The sequence below is a fragment of the Musa acuminata genome, chromosome BXJ3-7, assembly GCF_036884655.1.
Source record: "Musa acuminata AAA Group cultivar baxijiao chromosome BXJ3-7, Cavendish_Baxijiao_AAA, whole genome shotgun sequence".
Lineage (NCBI taxonomy): Eukaryota > Viridiplantae > Streptophyta > Magnoliopsida > Zingiberales > Musaceae > Musa > Musa acuminata.
Window position 1 is genome coordinate 4,865,565 of NC_088355.1, and position 20,813 is coordinate 4,886,377.

The following is a 20,813-nucleotide window of genomic DNA, read 5'->3' on the forward strand; positions in this document are numbered from 1 at the left end:
GCACAGTTTGGGCCCCAGAGCCGGTATACTCGCCACGACGACGAGATGGGTAAGCCGAACGGCGACTCGAAATGAAGAGATGAGGGGCGGACGCCAAGGAGCGGGATTTAATCGGATTTGATGAGCCAGTTTTAAATTCCGAGCCGCTCTGTTAAAACCCGATCGACGGACACGAAAGAGAGTGGCTTCTCTCAGTTGCTCTTGCTCTCGGTAGCTCTAGAAAGGACGAAACCCAGTCCATTACTGAACCCAAAGCCGGAGGGATCCGCGAAGAAGAAGAGGAAGAAGAGAAGGAGCAATGGGGAAACCCTCGAGCTCATGCTTCAAGATCATCGGCTGCGGCGGCGGGGATGCCATCGACGACGACGACGATCTCGGACCGGAAGAGGTAATTTCGTTTAGCGTCTTTGTTAGTTTCGGACCTTTTGGCTTTCCGATCCGATTTAATTGGTTGTTGTTCGAGCTGGCATTGGAGGGACCTCTGTGGATCTTTGTCGAAAGTAGTTAGTATGTGAGCTTACTTGGATCAAACTTCGCCTTGCTTCCGATCCGTGTCCTGGATCTCTCGAGTTCCATTTTCGTGACCCAGATGAAGGAAAGAATCTGTTTAGCTAAAGTGATGTTGACCAAATTATCAGATTCTTTCCCAGATGGTTAAATCAGTGGCTTTGACCCAGTTAACTCCATAATTAAGCTGCACTTTAGTAAGCTTGGTTCATCTGCATGATCACCTGTGCATATTAGCATGAGGATCGCGGTGGGGATTGACGGATCATGGTGGATGTTCTCCGTCATACGGATCTGTAAGATTGAGGTAGGTCGTAGGGATTGCTTGGAAGCATATCGGAGAAGGAAATCATTTCGAATTGATCTCAGAAGGATCTGCCTGACTGCAATCTTGCATTCCGTTTACTGTGCTCCTGAACTGAGTTAAATCATTCCAACTGTTGAAATGGAGAGATTGTTCTGCTATCACTAGTACAAATATTGCCTTGACCACACCTGATCATGCACTTTCAGCTTGTGGATAGAAGAGGAAAAGGAATATCATAAATTCTATTTGGAATTGCTGGGCCCACACAGAGAGTAATGTTGCACTAATGTAAGTCTTGGGGGTGGCTGCTAGCCCAAATTGTTAGTAGATATCTTGTAGGAACTTTCAGTTTTCACTTGAATGACTAGTGCTGCTAAGTGCTAATAACACTTCTGTGTGTGCACCAAAAGAAAACCAAAGAACAAAACAGTACATGCACATGAGGCTTTCACAATATGCCATGAATTTTGTTTTTCTAGATATCTAATATGAGCATTTAGTTTTTAGTTAAACAAGCATTATCAACTATTGATACTAAATAACGCATCTGCATGTGGACAAAAGAAAACCAAAAACTAAAAATTCAATAACATAAGTTTTCTGTAGCTAATGGTACAAGTTGACAAAGCATTTTGGCACATATACCAGTTGGATCTTTAATAACTTTATTGACGGCATATGACCTACACGCAAAAGAAATTGAAAAAACAAAACACGTGCACAAGCAATTAAATATAGTTCAATAAACTAAGTTTTTATATTTAATGGTACAGTTGACAAAGCATTTTGACATATATACCTGTTGTTTCTTTGGCAACTAAAAACATCGATGTTCACATATTATTTTTTTGTCGTCCTAATACTTATTAAGTGTCATTGCTGTACAGATGTTAGTGAATATTTTCTATATTTTTCAGGCCAAAGCTTCATCGGATAAGCACAGGTGGAGTTTCTATAAGAGATCATCTAAGCATCGAGTGCTAAGCAACACTGTGATCTCAGAACCTGTATCCATTTGCTCTAGCAAGCAAAGTCAAGAAGTCACGATTACTAATTTCCATTCACCGAAATATGCTTATCCGGAGAAAGTCCAAATACAACAAAGGCCAATTGAAACCTCTCCATTACCATCGGAGATAGTAAGTACCGAAGCTCCTCCATCGAGTTCTAACAGAAGTACAGATACAGTTGGTCCTGCCATCAAAGAATCTGATGCTGTAATTGTTCAGTCTGCTATAAGGGGATATTTGGTATATTCTTTACCTGATTCTGACTGTTAATCATGTTATATTGCTTGTATTTACTTTCTCACCTTTAGAAATATCTTTAGGCCAGGAAAAAGCTCCTTAAACTTAAGAGCGTTGTCAAGTTACAAGCTGCTGTACGTGGACATCTGGTGAGAAGGCAGGCCATTGAAACTTTCCGGTGTATTCAAGCCATCATAAGAATGCAAGCACTTGTAAGGGCTCATCATGCTCGTCAATTAGTTGAAAAATCTTCTCCAGAAGATAAGAACTTCCAGGTAGATAAATCAGAGATCCTCAAATTTTTTTTGGTGTTTCATCTGATGGCGTCTTATTGCAAGGGCACCATAATACCAGCACTTTCAAGTACATGTTACTAACTTGATCATCGCTATGTAAGAAACAATATTAACGTGCTTCTAGAATTTTGAACATGTTGATTTTGTTTTGGCCTTGGATAAGTGTCTGAAACTATGCAATTCTTATAGATGGGTCTTAGCTCCACAGATTTCTCTTTGTCAGTAAACTTCTTAGTCAACAAACGATAGTGGGAAGCTAAATTCTTGTCTGACTGTGAATTGTAATATTCAGAGTTCTTTTATTCCAATTGCTTCAAACCAATGCATTTATGCACATGACTTTGTGTTAAAGAAGTGCCTAATCCTCATTATCTTGGTAGTGTTTATGCTATCTGATAAGATAATAGCTATCATATATCCTTTCCCAAATTGTCACTAGTTTTATTGTGTTATATAACTCCAATGGTGGGCTAGGATTTTGTTTTTGAACTGTGTTGATTTTGATGATAATACTTATGTTGAAAGATCTGGATTCTACTTGTAAGAAAATGCATGCTAGTGTTATGTTTGTGCCTCAGTATGGGTCTCTCTACCAAGCATGTCTATCCCATGATGAATTGTATTTGAGCCTACTGATTAATGTGGTTGATGCTTGTTAAAATTTAATTTTATTTTCTTAAATGTTTTTACATTTTTTTAATTAGGGAAACGGAGACTATTTTGAGAAATCAAAAACATCAATCGAGAAATTACTCTCCAATAAACTTGCTCGTCAGGTATGGCTACTCACCCTCAATTTTTGACGTATTGGATTTATCTATTAATCTAATTTGCTATTATGCGAACTTGCATCTTATGATTCTTCCAAGCTTCTGGAGACTACACCGAGGTCAAAAACTATATATATAAAATGTGAACCGTTGAAGTCTGATTCAGCATGGAAGTGGTTGGAGAGATGGATGGCTGTAACGTCACCAGGGCTAAGCCAGCAACATGAGGAAAATCTCAACCAAGAAAGTTGTGCTCTAGATGGGAATGCTAAAATGGCAGATGATGACTCGGCAACAGAGATCACACATTCAGATTCCTCAGCATTATCTGATTCTAAGTTGGCTCCAACGGAATTAGTCATGACAGCTGATGGCAAAAATAGTTTAACTACAGAAAGTATTGGTAGCTTTGGCTTTCAAAATCCAGGAATTGCTCCAGATAAGTCCTCCAAATCTTTAGGGGAGAGTGATTTTGAAAACAAAGAGCTCAAAAATGAGGTCTTGAACATCACAGTTCAAGATTGTACAGAAACTGAGATGGCTAATGAGGAAAGTTTGGATTCTATATCAGACAATAAACAATTGCAACCAAAGATGAGTTCAGAAATCTTAGTTGATTCTGTACCTGATAAGCTTGAATGTAAAGTCAACTCCAACCATACCAATGAAAGTGCGTCGTCTGAAACACTGGAGAATGAAGGAAAGAAATCTGTAATTGGTCCAAGAAAACCATGCAATCCAGCATTTGCTGCAGCTCAGTCAAAGTTTGAAGAGCTGAGTTCAGTGTCAACTGTTGGTCGGTCTGTTAGTCCTGTTTATCAAACTGCTGTGTCAAAATCAGAAACAGAGAGCAACAATATTCGAGTGGATTCTTTTACAAACAACAACGAAGCAATTTCAGCAGAGAAGTCAATGTGGCAGGATTCAAGGGTGGAAGCTGAGATTTCAGAGTTTGGCACTGAAATATCTGTCTCCTCCATGCTTGACTCACTGGACAGATCTGAAATGGAAAGTGGGGAAGTTGTTGAAATTGGAGCCCTGGAGAAACATAATAATTCATTCAGCGCTGATGCTGAGAATCCTATTGATATTTCTGATTTTTGTGGCAATGAGAATGACTCTCGCTTGACTTCAGATATAACGGTGCCACGAAGACCTCATGGAGGTGACCAGACTATGGCCAACATGAATGCTTCTACCGGCTTGGTGCAGGTTGATCAACATCCAGCCGAGTCTACTACTTCAGATGTGCAGTCTCATTTGGAAGGTATGACAGAGCAAGCTAGGTCGCCTGAAGGAACTCCTAGGGGTCATGTGACAATGCCTGATCTACATGGAACTCCATCTAGTGATGTCTCTGTAAATGCCAAAAAGAGTAAGAAGGATAATAACCTGCCTACTCATAGGCAAAGGTCTAATTTGGTAGGTAAAAGATTGCCGTGTAATCCAAACAATGATTCAGGTGGAAGAAGTAGCTCCGAGAACTCAACAAAGGATTCGAAAGTTCCAAAGAGACGTAACTCACTTGGGATGGCAAAAACTGAGCATGTCGATCAGGAACCCAGGCTCAGTAGCAGCAATTCTCTTCCAGGTTATATGCAAGCCACTGCATCTGCCAGAGCTAAAGCCCATGTTAGTACACCCCCAAAGTCCAGCCCTGATGTGCATGATAACCAGCCTAAGAAGAGACATTCTTTACCTATCGAAAATGGAAAGCAGAGTTCATCCCCACGCATGCAAAGATCAGCATCGCAAGCCCAGAAGACTGGAAACAGCAATGGAGTTCATTCTCCTCATAACTCTGCTGGTAATCACTGGTCTTGTGAACACTCGGGTACCGCAGACTCTATTGCACTGTTGTCTGCACTGTGTTAGGATGTGATTTTCTCATGTCACAGACGATGTCTGCTTTTTAGCTGTGAAGTAACACAATCTCATATTAAGAATGCTTATTTTCTAGTTGGATAAAAACTATCTTCCTCTCTAGCTAGGCATGTGTGCCATTGCATGTGACTATCATACATCGATACATCTATATTCTATAGAATGATTGGGTAATCATCCAATTCATGTGGCATTTCTAGAGTAAAATTTTCTTGACTTTGTTTTTAGATGACCAAAAAATTAAATTTTTTTTTCTTCTTTTATTCACCTCATCTATCGATATCTTTCACTGACATGTTTGAGTTGTTCCATCAACTTTTCAGAGAGAAGATGGCAAAGATGATGAAGCCTCAGGAGCAACAAACAATCTGAACCGTACAAGTTTGTAGTAATGCCAGTGTCATGTTTGTGCCTGTGTTAGTTTATTCAGTCAGTTATTGTCTTGATGTACTCTGTAAGCATTGGGCTAGGAGGAGGAGGAGCTCATGATGACAAATGAAAATATACCTCATTGATTCTTGGAAGCTCCTACCATCAGGTTATCCGTTGCCCTAGAGTTTCTGTGAGTTATACAAGGTTGGATGCTGGTGAGAGTTTGATTTTTGACATGCTATGCTTTGTGTATTTGTTTGCATGTGTTTTGCAAGTTTGTAATTTACTTCTGGTAAAACTATGACTGTCACTTATATCTTACAGGCGTGTCATAAACATAGGGTTGGATTGATTCCCATTTATAGACAACATCATGCTCTTTACAGTCTCATTCTACTTTGTTGTGCATGCCTTGCATTGCGGATTTGACTGCTAAGGTTGCATAAAGATGTAGTGTGTCCTGCATTCCAGATGATCACATTGGAAAATTATGCACACCCTATATTTAGTTAAGTTGCATGTTCATGAAAGTTCAATTTGAAGTCACAAAACTATGTTCCTAGGGCGCATCCACCTTCCACTCACACAGGTAAGGTGTAAGCCTGGTTTTTCAAGTGGCACATCGACCTTTTTTGACTTAATATTTGCTAAGCTAATGGTCTTGTCAGTTGTTATGTTATCTGGAGGGTCGATTAAAATTGATGTCATAGTGGAAGCTTTCAGAATCTTACAGTATTAACTCAGGTCACACACATACACACAGGAAGACTGATTCTTTCAAGATATGGTTAAGTTAGAAGCCTTCTCTCACCGTTGTGTGGGTCTTCTGTTTGTTGAGCAATCTTAGGTAGAAATCGTTGGCAAATGTGATTGTGAATGTTTTTTTTTGCCTTGGAGGAATTTTAATGTGGTTACTATACTTTGCTGTGTGTTCTTCCCGAGAAGAGAATACAATGTTGTGTGCTGGTGTGAAGGATAGATGAATGCTTTTGGGTATTCTAATTAGGAACTTAGTGAAACTATCTTACGGTCAATAAAATGTCTGAAAAATTAGCTCATCCAATACTTCATTGCTACATCTCCATATGCATGGAAATTTTGAATAGCAGAGCATATTTCTCTAGAACTTTTTCATTAGTAAATCTTAGATGTGCATGAAATGAAGTGGCTCAGCTTTTCACGAGCTTTATTCGATCTGTCAACCGAGTTCTTCTAGATCAGCAATTGCATATAACCAGAGCGTCCAAGTTTAGTGAGCCTGCTGGATATTCATTGATGAATTAAAATGCTCGACCCATCATTTTTCGTGCTATATTGTCAGTCATATTAGGATATGAAAACCGAGTCTCTGGAGATCTTTGCAATGTGTATTTTGTTGTGTTTAGCTTGTTAATTTATGAGGTTTGATTCACAGGGACAGAGACCAACAATGCAGACAGGTTTGACATTTCTTCTTTTATTTCCATTTATCTTATTTCCAATAGATTTTTATTTGTATACATGCTCATAGGCCCACCAATGCGGACAGGTTTGACATTTCTTCTTTTATTTCCATTTATCTTATTTCCAATAGATTTCTACTTGTATATATGCTCATGTGATGCAGGGATAAGAGCAACGTGAGATCGGTAAGGGTGGAAGGTGGGTGGTTCTAAGAGGTAGTCCGGGTGGCCTTGGTGACGTTGATCATTCTGACGGCGATGAGCGAGAGCAGTGTGCAGGTGGGCACGAAGACGAAGTTGGGGACGAGGTCGATCCGGAACTTCTTCACCTGCGGCACCTTCTCCCCTGACTTCTTAAGCAGGACGGCGGCCGCAGGGACGGTTGTTCCAACCCATATCATCGCAGAGGAGGAGCTTGCCTTGTACTCCTCCACGTTCTCCTTCATGAACTCCACAAGCAAATCCTTCCTCGTCTTCTGCTGCCCCGACTCCTCTGTCTCCTTAGTTGTCAACCACTTGTTCTTGAAGAAATCCTGCACACAAAACAACATCAGGGAGAGAGAAAGAAAACCCCAGGAAGAAGTTTCCATAGCTCCACAATCTCTCTCTCTCTCTCTCTCTCTCACATTTGCCAACGAGGGGGGCATATCCACGAGGACCACCTCGGAGCTTCCGTACTCGCATCTCCTTGATTTTATATACTAACAATCTTGACATCCTTGTGTTTAGCTGGCAATCAGCCAGTCTCGGTAGCCATCCATACAAATCAAAGACTCTGGAAATTATTGGGGACGAGGAGTCGGTAGGCAGGCAAGCTCACCTCTATTTCCTTCTGGTTTGCTTTGATCTTATAATGTTTACCAGGCATGATTGCATTAAAATCGCTGCACCACCACAAAAAAAAAAGAAATATGAGATCATACAAATGATTTCGATACGGAACAAAAATAAAAGAAAAAGAAGAAGAAGAAGAAGAAGAAGAAAACAGGCACAGAGAATGTTTACTTGCAAAGCGAAAGGAAAGCATTGTGAAAGTCCTTGTAGGTCTTGATCTTTTGGTCGCCGAAGTATTTGGTATACACCTGATCCGTAGATAAGGAATCCACCCCTGGCAGGCCTGTAGGAGATAATGAATCGTCAAGTAATCAATGTGGGAAGACAAATTACAAGGGACAGATGCTTTCATGGAGCGAGGAGGGCACTTGCCGAGCTTCCCAAGAACGCTGATGGGAATGCCCATTCTGAAACACGACAAAAGCACTCGTTTATCGCAGGGCAGGTGAGGGCTGGGGGTGGGGATGATGGAGGTGGGAGGGAGCTGCTTTATTTATGGCTGCAGAGGAGGAAGAGGAGGAGAATTCGATGAGGAGGAGGAGTGGAAGCTTGGAATGTGTGCCTTTCCCCCTAAGGGGTCATGTTTTGTGCTTGTCCTCTTTGATTCCTCACCTCGCCAGCAAGCCATTACACGATGCCAATCCATCCACCATCCTCAAGAGGCTGGAGAAGGCTCTTCCTCGCAAATAAATTGGCTCACACCTACCCACTGTAATTTGATCCCCATTTTGAGTGACTAATAAATTCCTGTACAGATCCTATGGATACAAACCCATCCATCAACTTGGATCCATATACCCTATGGTATCTCCATCACTAATAGAAAACACATCATTGGTACTGATGAGAAAAGAAAATTATTTTAAAAATAAAAATAAAAATAAAACACACATCTCTTGAAATTTTTTTTTTAAAAAAATCATCCATATTTACTTGCAAATTCTGCTCATGAAGAAGGAGAAACATGTGGCCCACACTAACCCACTATAATTCTCGTACTACTATGTAGCTACGAAACCTCTAGGTAGCAAAGACGTAAATCATACATAATGTTCTCACATCCCCCAGACACCACGAGTCGTACTAACTTTGCTGTTGGGTCTTGATGTAAGCTCGTACAGTATTCGTGCAAAGGTATCGGAGTGCCTCCCATCTGACATAAGGATCTCTGCAAAGCTGCTCTCGTGTGCCAGAAGCACATGCCGGTTTTGCGGCTCGGACACTAAGCTTTCCAGTATCATCGCAGCTTTTCTACAAACGTCAGGCACAGGATGCGGAGTCTTCACCACTTTGAAGAGTCTGTCGATGGCCCTGAATTTGATCATGACACACGCATTAGAAGAACTCAAGCAAAGGGAGGGGCACGATTGAAGGTTTCAGGCTGCTCACCATCTCTCGCTTGCGAGCCTCACTTTGCAATCTGCATTCACCTCTGCAAGATTGTAGAGTGCCCCGACGGCAGCTGCTTGTGCATCGACGGTTGGCAGGCTAAGAAGATCGACTAGTCTCTTGTACATCTGAACAGAAAAAACAAGATCCACCTCACAATGTAGCTACTAACCATACTGCTTTCGGGTGAAATGGCCGAAGCATAAAACTATAGCAGTTTGGCATATGCACTCGAGAAACAAATATACACCTCTGCTAAAACAAATATACACCTTCAAGAGTCCAACATGATGTGGACCAACGAGAGGAGTTCACTAAATCCCAACCGCTGTTGAAAACTGATGTATTATGCGATGTGGAATACTGGGAATCAAGACCATGGTAGGTTATCCATAACCAAATCAGTAATGGGTAACTGACCTCTGGAGCTGAAGGAAGAAGAAACGGCTCGTTATCAGGATTTATTATGAGGCGTCCAAGCAATTCAGCAGCTGCACAATGCCAAGCCTTGACCGAAGATCCAAGCATCCCCATGATGGCTTGAACTGCACGTTTCTCACTGCTTTCATGGGGACAGTATTAGGATTTGCAGACATAAGGAAATAGCTATAAGAGGGATTTTTCCGTTCGAAGACTCACGTCATTGCGATAAATGATGGCTTAGACGAGCTAAATATACGAAGGTCCAAAAGCAGAGCTAAATTGACAACCGTCTCCAGTGCATTGGTCACAAGCTCCTCATCTTCTGTACAAACAAATTAAACAGAATAACTTTAAAGCCTGGCATTTTCAAAATAAGTAACTGATAAATATTTGTGCAGATTATCGATAAGAACCACATGGTCGTGCCTAACTATATGTGAGCCATGTGATTAGTCTCGGTTTTCCACTTGACAACAGCAGTTGCATCATCTGCATCATTCATTCCTCAACCAGTAATCAGCAGGCTTTGCTATTTCCCATACTGCTTTATGTCAATCCTTTTATGTAAATTAACAACTGCTACTTGCTTATGGATAATGGGTTCAAGCTATTGAAAAGAATCTTCTCTGCTGTCTGGTAAGGTTGTGTACGCTTGACAGTCCACAGTGTCAAAAGCCTACTGTCTTTCAGATACTCTTGAATTAACTAAGAGAATCACATAATGATAAAGACAACACTTTCAACTGTCTGGATCCAACCACAAAAAAATATTAGTCTCAAAACATGGGAAAAGTCAAGGTAGGTATCAATAGCAAAATTGACAAATCAGAAACCATACAAGACTAAAGCAACTATATTCCCTTTGGAATAACAAATGAACATTGGTTACCAAAAGAATTTACCAAAAGCAACTAAAACTTAAAGCTTATCATAAAAGTTATGTACCAGTGTTCTGATCCTCTATGCATTGGAACATAGTCTCCAAGCAATGCCTGTGCTGTGCCATGATTGTTTCATTATCAGGCATGAAAGAGAAGTTCCTAATGATGTTAGAAGCAGCAACGGCACACTGTTGCTTTTCTGCCCGACCTTCTTCATCCACGTTAAACAAGCCATCATCTTCAAACCACCAGTCCATTGACCGATGTTTTTTCCCACTAGATGCCTCCATATTAGATGAACTTTTATGACTGCAATAGAAACTATCAAATTCAATCCAAACATCATAGTAAAGAGATATATAAGGGTGCCTGAAATGAGAAGTTGGCTATGCGAATGCCATTCTAACACACCCAGGATGGGAAGTGGTATCAAGACTGCTCGTCGCTTCAAACTCGTTTCCAAAACCTGTAACCACTGAATTTACACCCAATGTTCTCACTCGTGCAAACTTTGTATAGTCTCGAGGAAAAGCAATGTCACGCCAATCATCAACCTTACATGCATGGATGACATGAAAACCTTAATGTGAGTATAACACTAAAAACATAAGGTTTCAAAACAAAATGAAAAAAACTTAAAATACAAATGATCTTCACGATTTGTAGAAAAACAAGCGTTCTCATCCATATGCTTAAACGAGTTCTTAACCATGATAAAAATTAAAGGCCGCAAGCAGCTTAAAGCTGGCATCACTTTTGGTGATTAAAACAACAAAGAAAATAGTTAGAAATTAGAACCACATAGCACCAATCCAGGAAGAACAGCTGCTATTCTATCAGATCTCCAAATACATGGCATGCAACAAACTTACCTCCATAGAAAGTAAATGTCTTAAAATATTAAACAAAATAAATACAAAAAATACTAGCACCTACAACTTGAAGGAGAGCATCCAGCAGTCCAGGTATCTTAGCGAGCGCTGTTGAGTCCCTTCGTAGATCATCTTTTTCTTTAAAAGAAAGCAGGGTAAGTGTGTTCAATGCCCATGTCAGCTCACTCTTCAAGCCACTTTGCAACGCCAAGACAATTCTTTTATTGTTTTGATCTGTAAAAATATATTCAGTACAATAACCAAGTAAAGGAAACATAACACCTTTACCATCAAGTTAACATCAAATAAGCTCCCTATCCATGCAAACACCATTTCATGCTTAATCAATGGACATCACACTGAAAAATCATAAAAGAAAAAGGGAAAGAAGGTTCCAGTTGACTCATTGGTTGTTTATAGCTCTTAGATGCACATCATTCTCATGATGAATCTTGTTACTCCCTTTTTCTCTTAGACTCATAGGTCCAAAAGGCGCCAGAAACATTTTGAGATTGGCTACCTCCCACCATCATGCTCTGTTCAGGGCAATCTGTCAGATTAAAAACCATCAAATCTCTGTTTATCATTTCTAATAAAGTTCTTTTGATGCCTTGCTCCACCTCTCCTAAATCACTATCCTGATACATTGTTTCCAGTGCCCAACATTCTGATCCAAAAAGCGCATGATTGACCTTTGGTTTGGGCTCACTTTATGTGATGAACCAAATATAACATTGCTAAATGAAACTAATGATTTAAGTAAATTATGCAGAATACATGTCAGCCGGTGGCTGCCACATTCTATCACAAGTTTATTGTTTTCTGTTAGAACCAACTAAACATGGTTGATTCAACTTCCTCCTGTCCAGTTTATCACATTAATTTAACTTCCTATGTTGAATAGGTTTTCAAAAGGCCCTATCCAGTAGCTCGTCCCCAGAGGACTCACGTGGAAGAATAGGCGTGCCATAGTTACCTAAACCAACGAGAATTTTTTGGTCGATTAAAAGTTCTGCTGGAACACAATCTTGTAGCTCACGATTTGTAGAGTTAATACTATCAACAATCCAAAAAACGATATTTTCAACGAAAGCGAAAAGAAAAAGAAGAAAAAGAAGCTTCTTTAAGCAAAAATATGCTACTCAATACCATAAAAGTGATTCAAAGTTCTATATAAAGCGAGGGAGACGAAAGAGAAATCATTCTCCGTTATCAAATATGTAGACTTAATACCATCCGAGATTCAAAGAACGATACATTCGGCAAAAAATCAGAAAAAGGAACATCTTTGAGCCAACATTCTGAGTCGAGAGGGAGAGCGAGAGCAGGGAGATGAAGAGGAAGGGGAATCTGCAGGCTAACCGGCGAAGGAGTTCGGGACGTGGAGAGAAGGACCAAGGAGTGACGCCGGAGAATTGGCATCGCCTGCGGCAGCGAAGGAAGCGGAGCTGGCGGCAGCGGCGGCAGCAGCAGCAGCGGCGGCGGCAGCAGCGGCCGCCGTGCTTCCGAACGGGCGTCCGCGCTTGGCGGGCGTGGTGGAGGAGCCGGGCGACTTGCCGGCTTCCCTCTTCTGCATCTCAACTCGCCGTCCCTCCCTGCCCTGTTCGCCTAAGAAGAGCTTGGGCGGTTTGTGGGCTAACGAGGGCGAAGTTAATGCTACCCTCGTGGGCTTTCCAAGGCCCGTATCGGCCGAAATCGGATCTGGCCTGTGCTGTCCGAAGCTGATCCGACACATTAGCAGGTCTAAATTTCTTGACCCGATCCGATCCGTTAATTGCTTCTATTTCTCGTGGTCCTTTTCCTTCCTCCTGCTTTTGAAAGTTCCAAGTCGATCAGACGGCCCTCACTTGAGTTGATCGACGATCTTATTCTTTGATTTGGGAATCTGTAAGTGGAAGCACTGATATTAATGCGACGAGCATCGAACCGAAAGAGTGGAGGGGATGGAATAGTACATATTCCTCTCCTAATGCTACGAAATATTTTTATTGGTCTCCCGCATTATATGGTCCATAAAAAGGTGATCAGATAGATGCGAAATTAACGATCTTTTGTTTATAAACGATAAATGATAAAGACGAATCGAGTCTCAAAATATTACGATCTTTATCGACTAAATTAATTGATATGAGATTTCGGTCTTTTCCAGTCAGAACATCGTCTCCTAGCTAGCGTCCGAGCTCTCTGACATCTACCCATGGCGGCGTCTGAGGTCGTCGGCAAGCGCCAAGCTTACTACAAGGGAAGAATCACGGCCTTTGTCATCCTCTCGTGCACTGTCGCGGCCACCGGCGGAATCCTCTTCGGCTACGACCTTGGCATCTCAGGTTCTGCTCTCGCGCTGGCTCTCGGTGATCGATCGTCGTATGTTTCACGTCTTGAGTGTGAGGTTTTCCCAGGTGGGGTGACTTCCATGGAGCCGTTCCTGAAGAAGTTCTTCCCGGACGTGTACGCCGAGATGCATGAGAAGAACTCTCACGCCACCAGCAACTACTGCAAGTTCGACAGCCAGCTCCTGAGCACCTTCACGTCCTCCTTGTACGCCGCTGGCCTCTTCGCTTCCCTGTGCGCATCGTGGGTGACGCAGGCTTTCGGTCGCCGGACGTCCATGCTGCTCGGTGGCGCCTTCTTCATGGCGGGAGCTGTTCTTGGCGCCCTGGCCATCAACGTGTACATGCTCATCTTAGGCCGCGTCCTGCTCGGCATCGGCGTCGGTTTTACCAATCAGGTATACGACCCATCTATCGCTATGTATTCTCTTCTGCGACTGCTGCTTCTTTGTTTACCATCGCTTGCAGTCTGTCCCTCTATACCTATCGGAAATGGCTCCACCAGAACACCGAGGTGCAATAAACAACGGGTTTTTCTTCTTCGTCGGATTGGGAACACTTTCTGCCAACCTGATCAACTATGGAACTCAGAAGATCCATTCTGGTTGGGGATGGAGAATCTCCATTGGGTTGGCTGTACTTCCGGCCACAATCTTGGCACTCGGCACACTCTTCCTTCCTGAAACGCCAACCAGTCTGATTCAACACACCGATTCCGTCCACAAGGCGACGGCGACGCTCCGGAAGATACGAGGCACGGATGACGTGCAAGCCGAGCTAGACCACCTGATCGCCGCAGGGGGAATCTCCAAAGCAGCACAGCACCCTCTTCGCACCATCATGCGGCGCAAGTACCGACCTCAGCTTGTGATGGCCATCTTGATTCCGTTCTTCAAGCATATGACAGGGATCGCCGCCATAACCTTCTACTCTCCGCTCATCTTTCGATCCATGGGTCTCGAAGAGAGCTCCTCTCTACTGTCGGCTGTCATCACAGGGGTCATCGACGTGGGATTCATCCTCATAGCCATGACGGTGGTCGACAGAGTGGGCCGGCGCACTCTGTTCATCGTGGGAGGAGTTCAGATGTTGGCGACGCACGTGACGGTGGGAGGGATACTGGCAAAGCAGCTCGGGGATCACGGAGGAGTCGGCAAAGGCTCCGCGTACGTGGTCTTGGTCTTGGTGTGTGTATATGTTGCGGGTTTTGGGTTGTCTTGGGGGCCATTGGCGTGGCTAGTGCCGACCGAGATGTTTCCGCTGGAGATCAGATCGGTAGGGCAAAGTATCGTGGTGGCGGTGGTGCTCCTGTTGGCCTCCGTCGTCGGCCAGACCTTGCTGCCCATGCTTTGCCATCTCAGGTCTGGCGTATTCTTCTTCTTTGGAGGGTGGACTTTGATCATGACCGTGTTCGTCATATTATTCGTTCCGGAGACGAAGAACCTGCCTATCGAGAAAATGGATCAGATATGGAGGGAGCACTGGTTTTGGAAGAAGGTGGTGGGGGAAGAAGAAGGAGAAGAAGAGGAGGAGACGAAGGACACTGTTCCGAATGATATGATGATATAAATAGATAGAGGTAATGAGCTTAGTCAAAGGTAAAGACGTAACCAGTCATAATATTTTCATCAATAAAAAAACACTATACCAATAATTTTTTTTACTGTGTTACAGTTTTTTTATACATAATAGTATTTTTTCTAAAAATACTATTACAAAAATATTATAAATGCAATATTTTTATAAAATTTATATAAAATATAAATATATTATACTATTTTTTGGTAGTATTAAAAATACTATAACATTGTATAAAAGTTTACCTTTTGAATCGGTCTATGAGAAAATAATAGAAAAAAGGGTATTTCAGGTATTAAAAAATGGTTTGAAAATTCTAAAAATGAGACATAAACGAAAAATGATTTTTTTTTCGTGAATTCGCTCAATTACTATACGTCTTCAAAGAATTAATTAATTAACAAATTGATCGTTTTATTTCGTTCATTAATATTATTATTAATGGTAGTAATATAATTAGAATGGTATTATTATTAATGGTACCATTATTGCTATTATTAATGGGACAACAGAGGGCGTGGTCTCCTCCCGATCGTTCCCGTATCTCTCGTCGCCTTCCGTAACCCGGGAGGGGAGGGGAGGGGAGGGGGGGGAGGAAGGAAGAGAAGGGAACGGATCAGTGTTCGCGCGATTAACCTCGTTCTTCCTTCAACCAGCCATGAATCCCGAGTAGTGAGTCAATCTCCCCCTCTGTTTTTTGCGTTTCTTCGGTATCTGTTAGACTTGCATGGATTTCTCGGCGTGTCTTCCCTCTCGATTTGATCTCGTGTCGGCTGTTTGATGGGGGGATCTGCCGCTTTATCCCCATTTCATTCTTTGCACATTGGGCGCGGCGCGGGTATGTTGCTAGCTTGGGATCTTGATGCTTTTCTTTGTTTTGGATCAAGTAGGAACGTGAGCCCTGCTCCAGATCTGATGATCTGAACGAAGATTCTGATTGTGCAGCGTAATGGAGCGGAGCTGATTAGTCTTTTTCTTTCTTTTGCATTGATTTGCTTGCGAATGTGAATGAATCAAACTTCTTTTACAAAACGATCAACTTTAATTAAAAAGGTGATATTTTGAACATTAAGATGCAGGAAAATAGAGGTACGAGTGGTTCTACCGAGTAGATGTTGAGGGGACGTTCTCTTTCAGGGCAGCTTTACGGCAGTTATTGCTGTCCAACTTTAGTACCTCACTACGTTGGAAAGGAATGATGAAATTACAGGTTGTCTTGGTTTGAAACATTCATAAATGTGGTCCATCCACAGCAGATCCTTCTTTCTGCCCTTCAGCTTGTGTCGGGTTCTTTTGCACAAACATGTTTCCTCTTTCATCCTCCTTGTTATTTTCTTTTCAAAATTGGATGCAAAAAGTACAAATGGATCTTTATGATCATGCATTATCTTTTTGAGAGTATTCAGAAACTTTAATCTTGGTTCCTGTTGTCAAATATTGTGTCCCATCGGTATCTTAGAGTTTCTTGTAAATTTAGAAAGAAAGGATTCTCATAGTCGTTCATATTTTGTACGAGTTGGCTTGGGGATCTTTTCAATGGCCTGTGCAGGTTTTCAGCTGAGATAGCAAACTAGTTAGATAAACACACGCTAGGCAAATTACAAAGTCGTCGTTAAACGGTTTGTTCTTCATGAGTTGTACATCATCTCGCTTGATATAACATATTGATTTTGTAATTATTTTGAATAAAAATGAAAACTTAAATCAGTCCTCTTCAAGGAAATGAAATGGTGTTTTAGAATGCTTAGAGCTGCTTTAGTAAGTGTTCCTATGGCCTTACAAGCTGGAGAAAAAGAAGTCCCTTGTAGTGAGAAGCAATTATTACCTGAAGAGCTTAACTTTGTGCCTTCTTCTTCTTGCAGTGACTACTTGTTCAAACTTCTGCTTATTGGTGACTCTGGTGTTGGCAAATCATGTCTCCTTTTAAGATTTGCGGTGAGTGCTGGACTTGTGTTTATATAATTCTATATTTATCTGGAATTTGTTATAAGAAGTGAAAAATGTGGTGATTGTCCTTATTCATTAAGGATAACATTTGTGCATAAGATAGCAGAGAATCTTAGGGAGCCTTGCTCTTGTTTGCATTATGTTGCAAAATGTACAAGGTTTTGCTTGCCTACTTTCTCTGGCTTTACATATCAACATGAATGCTAGACATTCTATAGATGGAATTGATCTTTCTTTCTGTGGGAAGGTTTTGTAGTTTCAACAGCATCTTCCTAGGGGTTTGCGGCTAATGACATATCTTCTTAAATTAAAAAATATTTGATTTTTGATCTTTTACTTGGTGGTTTATGGCTGACGGCAAAGGAAACTTTGTGTTGATTGCACGACAGTTTATATTCCATTATGTTTCTTTCTTGATTCTAATCTTTTTCTTAATTAGTTTATTTACACCAACAATAACCTGAGATTTCTGTTTTGAGTTAATAGCTTGTAACGTTTCCTTTTGTTGATCAGGATGATTCATATCTGGACAGTTACATCAGCACCATTGGAGTAGATTTTGTGAGTGTGCTTATCTTTAGACATGACTTTGTTAGCATGAAGAATTTAGTCTCATCTGCTCTTGGTATTTGTAGAAAATACGCACTGTGGAGCTGGATGGGAAGATCGTTAAGCTTCAGATTGTGAGTTTTCTCGAACTCAGTGTATCAATGCTGGTTACATGAAGTATACTTATTTTTTGCTATTAATAGTTGTTGTTGGAGAAGATTGGCAGTCCGTATTTTTAATGTATGATTAGTATTATGGAAAAAAAAATTTTTACAACGACTTATTAATGTTTGTCTTTTTAAGTTAAATAGAGGATTATGTTGGTCCTACAAACATGTTAGCCTACTGTAGGAACCTAATTTTGTTCATTGAGGATGATAAAAAATAGAACATAAATTAGGAAAAGAAAATAAACCACAGGTTAATGAACTTTTAGTTTTGATCACTTGAAACTAAATGCCATTTGTAATTCCTAAATATCATAAAGGAGTAAGCTCCATTAACAGTAACACAATATCCTGTGAAAGCAGCAAATGAGGACTTGTCATTGCGTCAAAAGATAGCTTCCTGTTATGACACAGGGCTGAAACTCTACTTTGACTGCAAGGGTCATGTAGTTAGTACTTTATGTTCTATTAGTGCAAATTGGTTTTGATAGCTTTTTATGTGTATAAATGTTGGTCCCTATAAATTATTTCATAAATACTATTGGAAGTTCTATTTTTATCTATCAAAAACCATCTAATTTTTTTGTTATAGTGGGACACTGCTGGTCAAGAACGCTTCAGAACAATTACTAGCAGCTATTATCGAGGAGCTCATGGAATTATTGTAAGTTGTATTGCCATACATCCGTGTAACTTGTCTCGTATATGCTGAGGAAACAAGAGTCTATGTTTAGGGTGGAGGCACTTCCAATTGGAAGTACCTATCAACACAGTTATTTTCCTGTGGTGTTTCATACTCCTTACCAATTGATGCACAGGAGACGTGATCCACAGCCCCTATCAACCACTCAAAGGTCCTTGAAATCACAGGAAGATTGATATTAATCACAATCAGAAAGAAAAGGAATTTTTTTTTGTATAACAATCGCTGATCTTCATTATCTTGTAGGTTGTTTATGATGTGACAGACCAGGAGAGCTTCAACAATGTCAAGCAGTGGTTGAATGAAATTGATCGTTATGCAAGTGAAAATGTCAACAAGCTTCTAGTTGGAAACAAGTGTGATCTTACTGCAAACAAAGTTGTGTCATATGAGACAGCCAAGGTGATTCTCTTGCTTATTATATGTTCATCATTCTTGGAACATATTAAAAGCACCATATATGTGAATTTTTCATATAGTTTAGTGAATTAGAAAAGAAAACTATACATAAAGCAGGCTTTAGCATAGTATGGACTCGTGAACCAGGATGACCATGGTTTCTTTGTTGAAATTTCATTGTGATTCATGCATTATCTTTGTTCAATGGATGGTTCGTTAGGTGAAAATGAAACTCATTACCATCTAAAGTCTGCTCTGGCTCTTTTACTTTTCTCTAGTTGATTGTTGATGAGAACAATGTACATTTCCGTCCAATTCTGTTACATTAAAAATTCTCTACTGCCAGTCATTTCTGTTAGCATCTGTCTCTCTTATCATGTCAATTCTTAAATCTTCCATGTCTGATTTTATGAACTGAAATAATATTGTTACTCTCGTCGAACCTTCAACTATACTTTCACCAGGAAATCCTCTGGTTTTTGTTGACAATCTGAGAGACCATTTTAATGGTTTTGTTTTCAATAATATAACTCTACCGTGTCTCAAATCTGATGCATATGTTGATCTTACTTTATTTGTTTAGACATCGATTTTCATTAGTCTTTTTGCTGCAGTCTCTCACATTCTGTGCCATGAAACATTGAGTGATATTTCACCCAGTGTCAGCTTAATGTTAAGGCTCTTAAGATCAGAATCAATATATGTGAGAATGTGTTACTAAGATTGGCTTGATTGGCCATGTTGGATCAGCAAGTGAGCTATTTGTGAGAAAAATAAATCCAAAAAGAAAAAAAAGAAGAAAATGTGAAATGAAAATAGGCACATATTCGGAAAATAATAGCTTGTATGTCTGATTCATTCTAGAGGGCTGAACTTGTAACATCAGTAACCATCTGGGTTTGCCCATATACTCAAAGCTGAAATCCTGTAAGGGTGGCCGCATGCTGGTTAGCGGACAGTCTGTTCAGGTTTGGTAGGCCCCAAACTCTTTCCACTTGATATTTCTGGGCCACATCAGGTTAAAGACATAGCCTCACCTGAACCTTATCTTCCCATATCTTATATGTCAAAACTTGATTTTTAACTGCTTAAGCAAAGGTTGAATCGATAAATTCTTAGGCCTCAATCTTGGATTAAGAGAACGTTTTATTACCACAGATGCATAATTCAGTAGCTAGGTGTTTGATCACATTTCCTGTGCTGCTTACCATGCTTGTATGTATTGCACTAGGCATTTGCTGATGAAATTGGTATCCCATTCTTGGAGACTAGCGCTAAAAATGCGACTAATGTGGAGCAGGCGTTCATGGCTATGACTGCTGCTATCAAGAACAAGTGGGTGGCTTGTCGTAGTAAGATCTCTCTAAGCATATGGTAGTGTGCACATCCAAGTTGTTGATGAATGTGTTGTGCATGCATGGATGCAGGATGGCAAGTCAGCCCGGCATGAACGGCGCGAGGCCTCCTACTGTGCAAATCCGTGGACAACCTGTCAACCAGAAGACTACATGCTGCTCTTCGTAGGCTGGCCTCCTATGTCATCTTGCATCGCTACCCTTACTGCTAACTGTATTACCCAATTCTTTGATCATTCTTTCTTCTCCCTCCCAATGCGTCTGTATAAATGGTGATCAATATGAAATGAAAGCCTTTGGGTTCCTTTTGCTTTACAAATCCTCCATGTGTGTGTGTCATGCGAGTGCTGCTATGAAATACCTGCTATGTGGTTGAGATATGTATCACCAACATGTTAAAGAGATAAAAAAATATATTACATGAGTTATTATTGGATTGATAGAATAATTGACGCATTAACAACTTACTTTTGAGCTTAAATCATCGGTCAAGAATGCTTAGAGCATCCTTGCAAAAGAAATTGCTGAAGCCATCTCTCAGCACTGTTAAGGCAATTTCTA

At 40.8% G+C, this 20,813-nt stretch overlaps 5 protein-coding genes across 5 annotated transcripts; 3 read left to right on the plus strand and 2 right to left on the minus strand.

The window, feature by feature from the left end:
* Nucleotides 1-155: 155 nt before the first annotated feature.
* LOC135642719 (protein IQ-DOMAIN 32-like) lies at nucleotides 156-5,774 on the plus strand. The gene is made up of 6 exons (XM_065159101.1): nucleotides 156-388; nucleotides 1,732-2,064; nucleotides 2,145-2,336; nucleotides 3,062-3,133; nucleotides 3,227-4,934; nucleotides 5,335-5,774. The coding sequence occupies exons 1-6, from the start codon at nucleotides 299-301 to the stop codon at nucleotides 5,352-5,354; spliced, it is 2,415 nt and encodes an 804-aa protein (XP_065015173.1). The 5' UTR covers nucleotides 156-298; the 3' UTR covers nucleotides 5,355-5,774.
* Nucleotides 5,775-6,821: 1,047 nt separating this feature from the next.
* On the minus strand, nucleotides 6,822-8,252 carry LOC135642721 (uncharacterized). The gene is made up of 4 exons (XM_065159103.1): nucleotides 8,032-8,252; nucleotides 7,831-7,942; nucleotides 7,646-7,709; nucleotides 6,822-7,358 (listed from the first exon to the last, which is right to left on the minus strand). The coding sequence occupies exons 1-4, from the start codon at nucleotides 8,063-8,065 to the stop codon at nucleotides 7,035-7,037; spliced, it is 534 nt and encodes a 177-aa protein (XP_065015175.1). The 5' UTR covers nucleotides 8,066-8,252; the 3' UTR covers nucleotides 6,822-7,034.
* Nucleotides 8,253-8,534: 282 nt separating this feature from the next.
* Nucleotides 8,535-12,848, minus strand: LOC135642720 (armadillo repeat-containing protein LFR-like). Its single transcript, XM_065159102.1, has 8 exons — nucleotides 12,587-12,848; nucleotides 11,289-11,458; nucleotides 10,764-10,906; nucleotides 10,417-10,661; nucleotides 9,688-9,793; nucleotides 9,469-9,607; nucleotides 9,049-9,176; nucleotides 8,535-8,970 (listed from the first exon to the last, which is right to left on the minus strand). Exons 1-8 carry the CDS (start codon nucleotides 12,798-12,800, stop codon nucleotides 8,715-8,717), a joined length of 1,401 nt encoding a protein of 466 aa, XP_065015174.1. The 5' UTR covers nucleotides 12,801-12,848; the 3' UTR covers nucleotides 8,535-8,714.
* Nucleotides 12,849-13,292: 444 nt separating this feature from the next.
* Nucleotides 13,293-15,503, plus strand: LOC135642148 (hexose carrier protein HEX6-like). The gene is made up of 3 exons (XM_065158044.1): nucleotides 13,293-13,551; nucleotides 13,624-13,952; nucleotides 14,023-15,503. Exons 1-3 carry the CDS (start codon nucleotides 13,422-13,424, stop codon nucleotides 15,121-15,123), a joined length of 1,560 nt encoding a protein of 519 aa, XP_065014116.1. The 5' UTR covers nucleotides 13,293-13,421; the 3' UTR covers nucleotides 15,124-15,503.
* Nucleotides 15,504-15,633: 130 nt separating this feature from the next.
* Nucleotides 15,634-20,571, plus strand: LOC135642149 (GTP-binding protein YPTM2-like). Its single transcript, XM_065158045.1, has 8 exons — nucleotides 15,634-15,804; nucleotides 16,995-17,067; nucleotides 17,593-17,640; nucleotides 17,715-17,762; nucleotides 18,388-18,459; nucleotides 18,745-18,900; nucleotides 20,129-20,232; nucleotides 20,325-20,571. Exons 1-8 carry the CDS (start codon nucleotides 15,791-15,793, stop codon nucleotides 20,419-20,421), a joined length of 612 nt encoding a protein of 203 aa, XP_065014117.1. The 5' UTR covers nucleotides 15,634-15,790; the 3' UTR covers nucleotides 20,422-20,571.
* Nucleotides 20,572-20,813: the final 242 nt, after the last annotated feature.

Bases quoted from the DNA above. Each gene is read 5' to 3' on its own strand.
- LOC135642721 (XM_065159103.1), bottom strand. From the start codon at position 8,065: ATGGGCATTCCCATCAGCGTTCTTGGGAAGCTCG. The intron at 7,943-8,031 runs GCAAGTGCCCTC...TATCTCCTACAG, and splicing joins CAGCGTTCTTGGGAAGCTCG to GCCTGCCAGGGGTGGATTCC. The intron at 7,710-7,830 runs GTAAACATTCTC...GTGGTGGTGCAG, and splicing joins GCTTTCCTTTCGCTTTGCAA to CGATTTTAATGCAATCATGC.
- LOC135642719 (XM_065159101.1), top strand. From the start codon at position 299: ATGGGGAAACCCTCGAGCTCATGCTTCAAGATCATCGGCTGCGGCGGC. The intron at 389-1,731 runs GTAATTTCGTTT...TATATTTTTCAG, and splicing joins ACGATCTCGGACCGGAAGAG to GCCAAAGCTTCATCGGATAA. The intron at 2,337-3,061 runs GTAGATAAATCA...TTTTTTAATTAG, and splicing joins CAGAAGATAAGAACTTCCAG to GGAAACGGAGACTATTTTGA.
- LOC135642149 (XM_065158045.1), top strand. The intron at 17,641-17,714 runs GTGAGTGTGCTT...TGGTATTTGTAG, and splicing joins GCACCATTGGAGTAGATTTT to AAAATACGCACTGTGGAGCT. The intron at 17,763-18,387 runs GTGAGTTTTCTC...TTTTTGTTATAG, and splicing joins AGATCGTTAAGCTTCAGATT to TGGGACACTGCTGGTCAAGA.
- LOC135642148 (XM_065158044.1), top strand. From the start codon at position 13,422: ATGGCGGCGTCTGAGGTCGTCGGCAAGCGCCAAGCTTACTACAAGGGA. The intron at 13,552-13,623 runs GTTCTGCTCTCG...AGGTTTTCCCAG, and splicing joins CTACGACCTTGGCATCTCAG to GTGGGGTGACTTCCATGGAG. The intron at 13,953-14,022 runs GTATACGACCCA...CATCGCTTGCAG, and splicing joins GCGTCGGTTTTACCAATCAG to TCTGTCCCTCTATACCTATC.
- LOC135642720 (XM_065159102.1), bottom strand. From the start codon at position 12,800: ATGCAGAAGAGGGAAGCCGGCAAGTCGCCCGGCTCCTCCACCACGCCC. The intron at 11,459-12,586 runs GTTAGCCTGCAG...ATATTTTTACAG, and splicing joins CGTCCCGAACTCCTTCGCCG to ATCAAAACAATAAAAGAATT. The intron at 9,177-9,468 runs GTCAGTTACCCA...TTTTCTGTTCAG, and splicing joins TTCTTCCTTCAGCTCCAGAG to ATGTACAAGAGACTAGTCGA.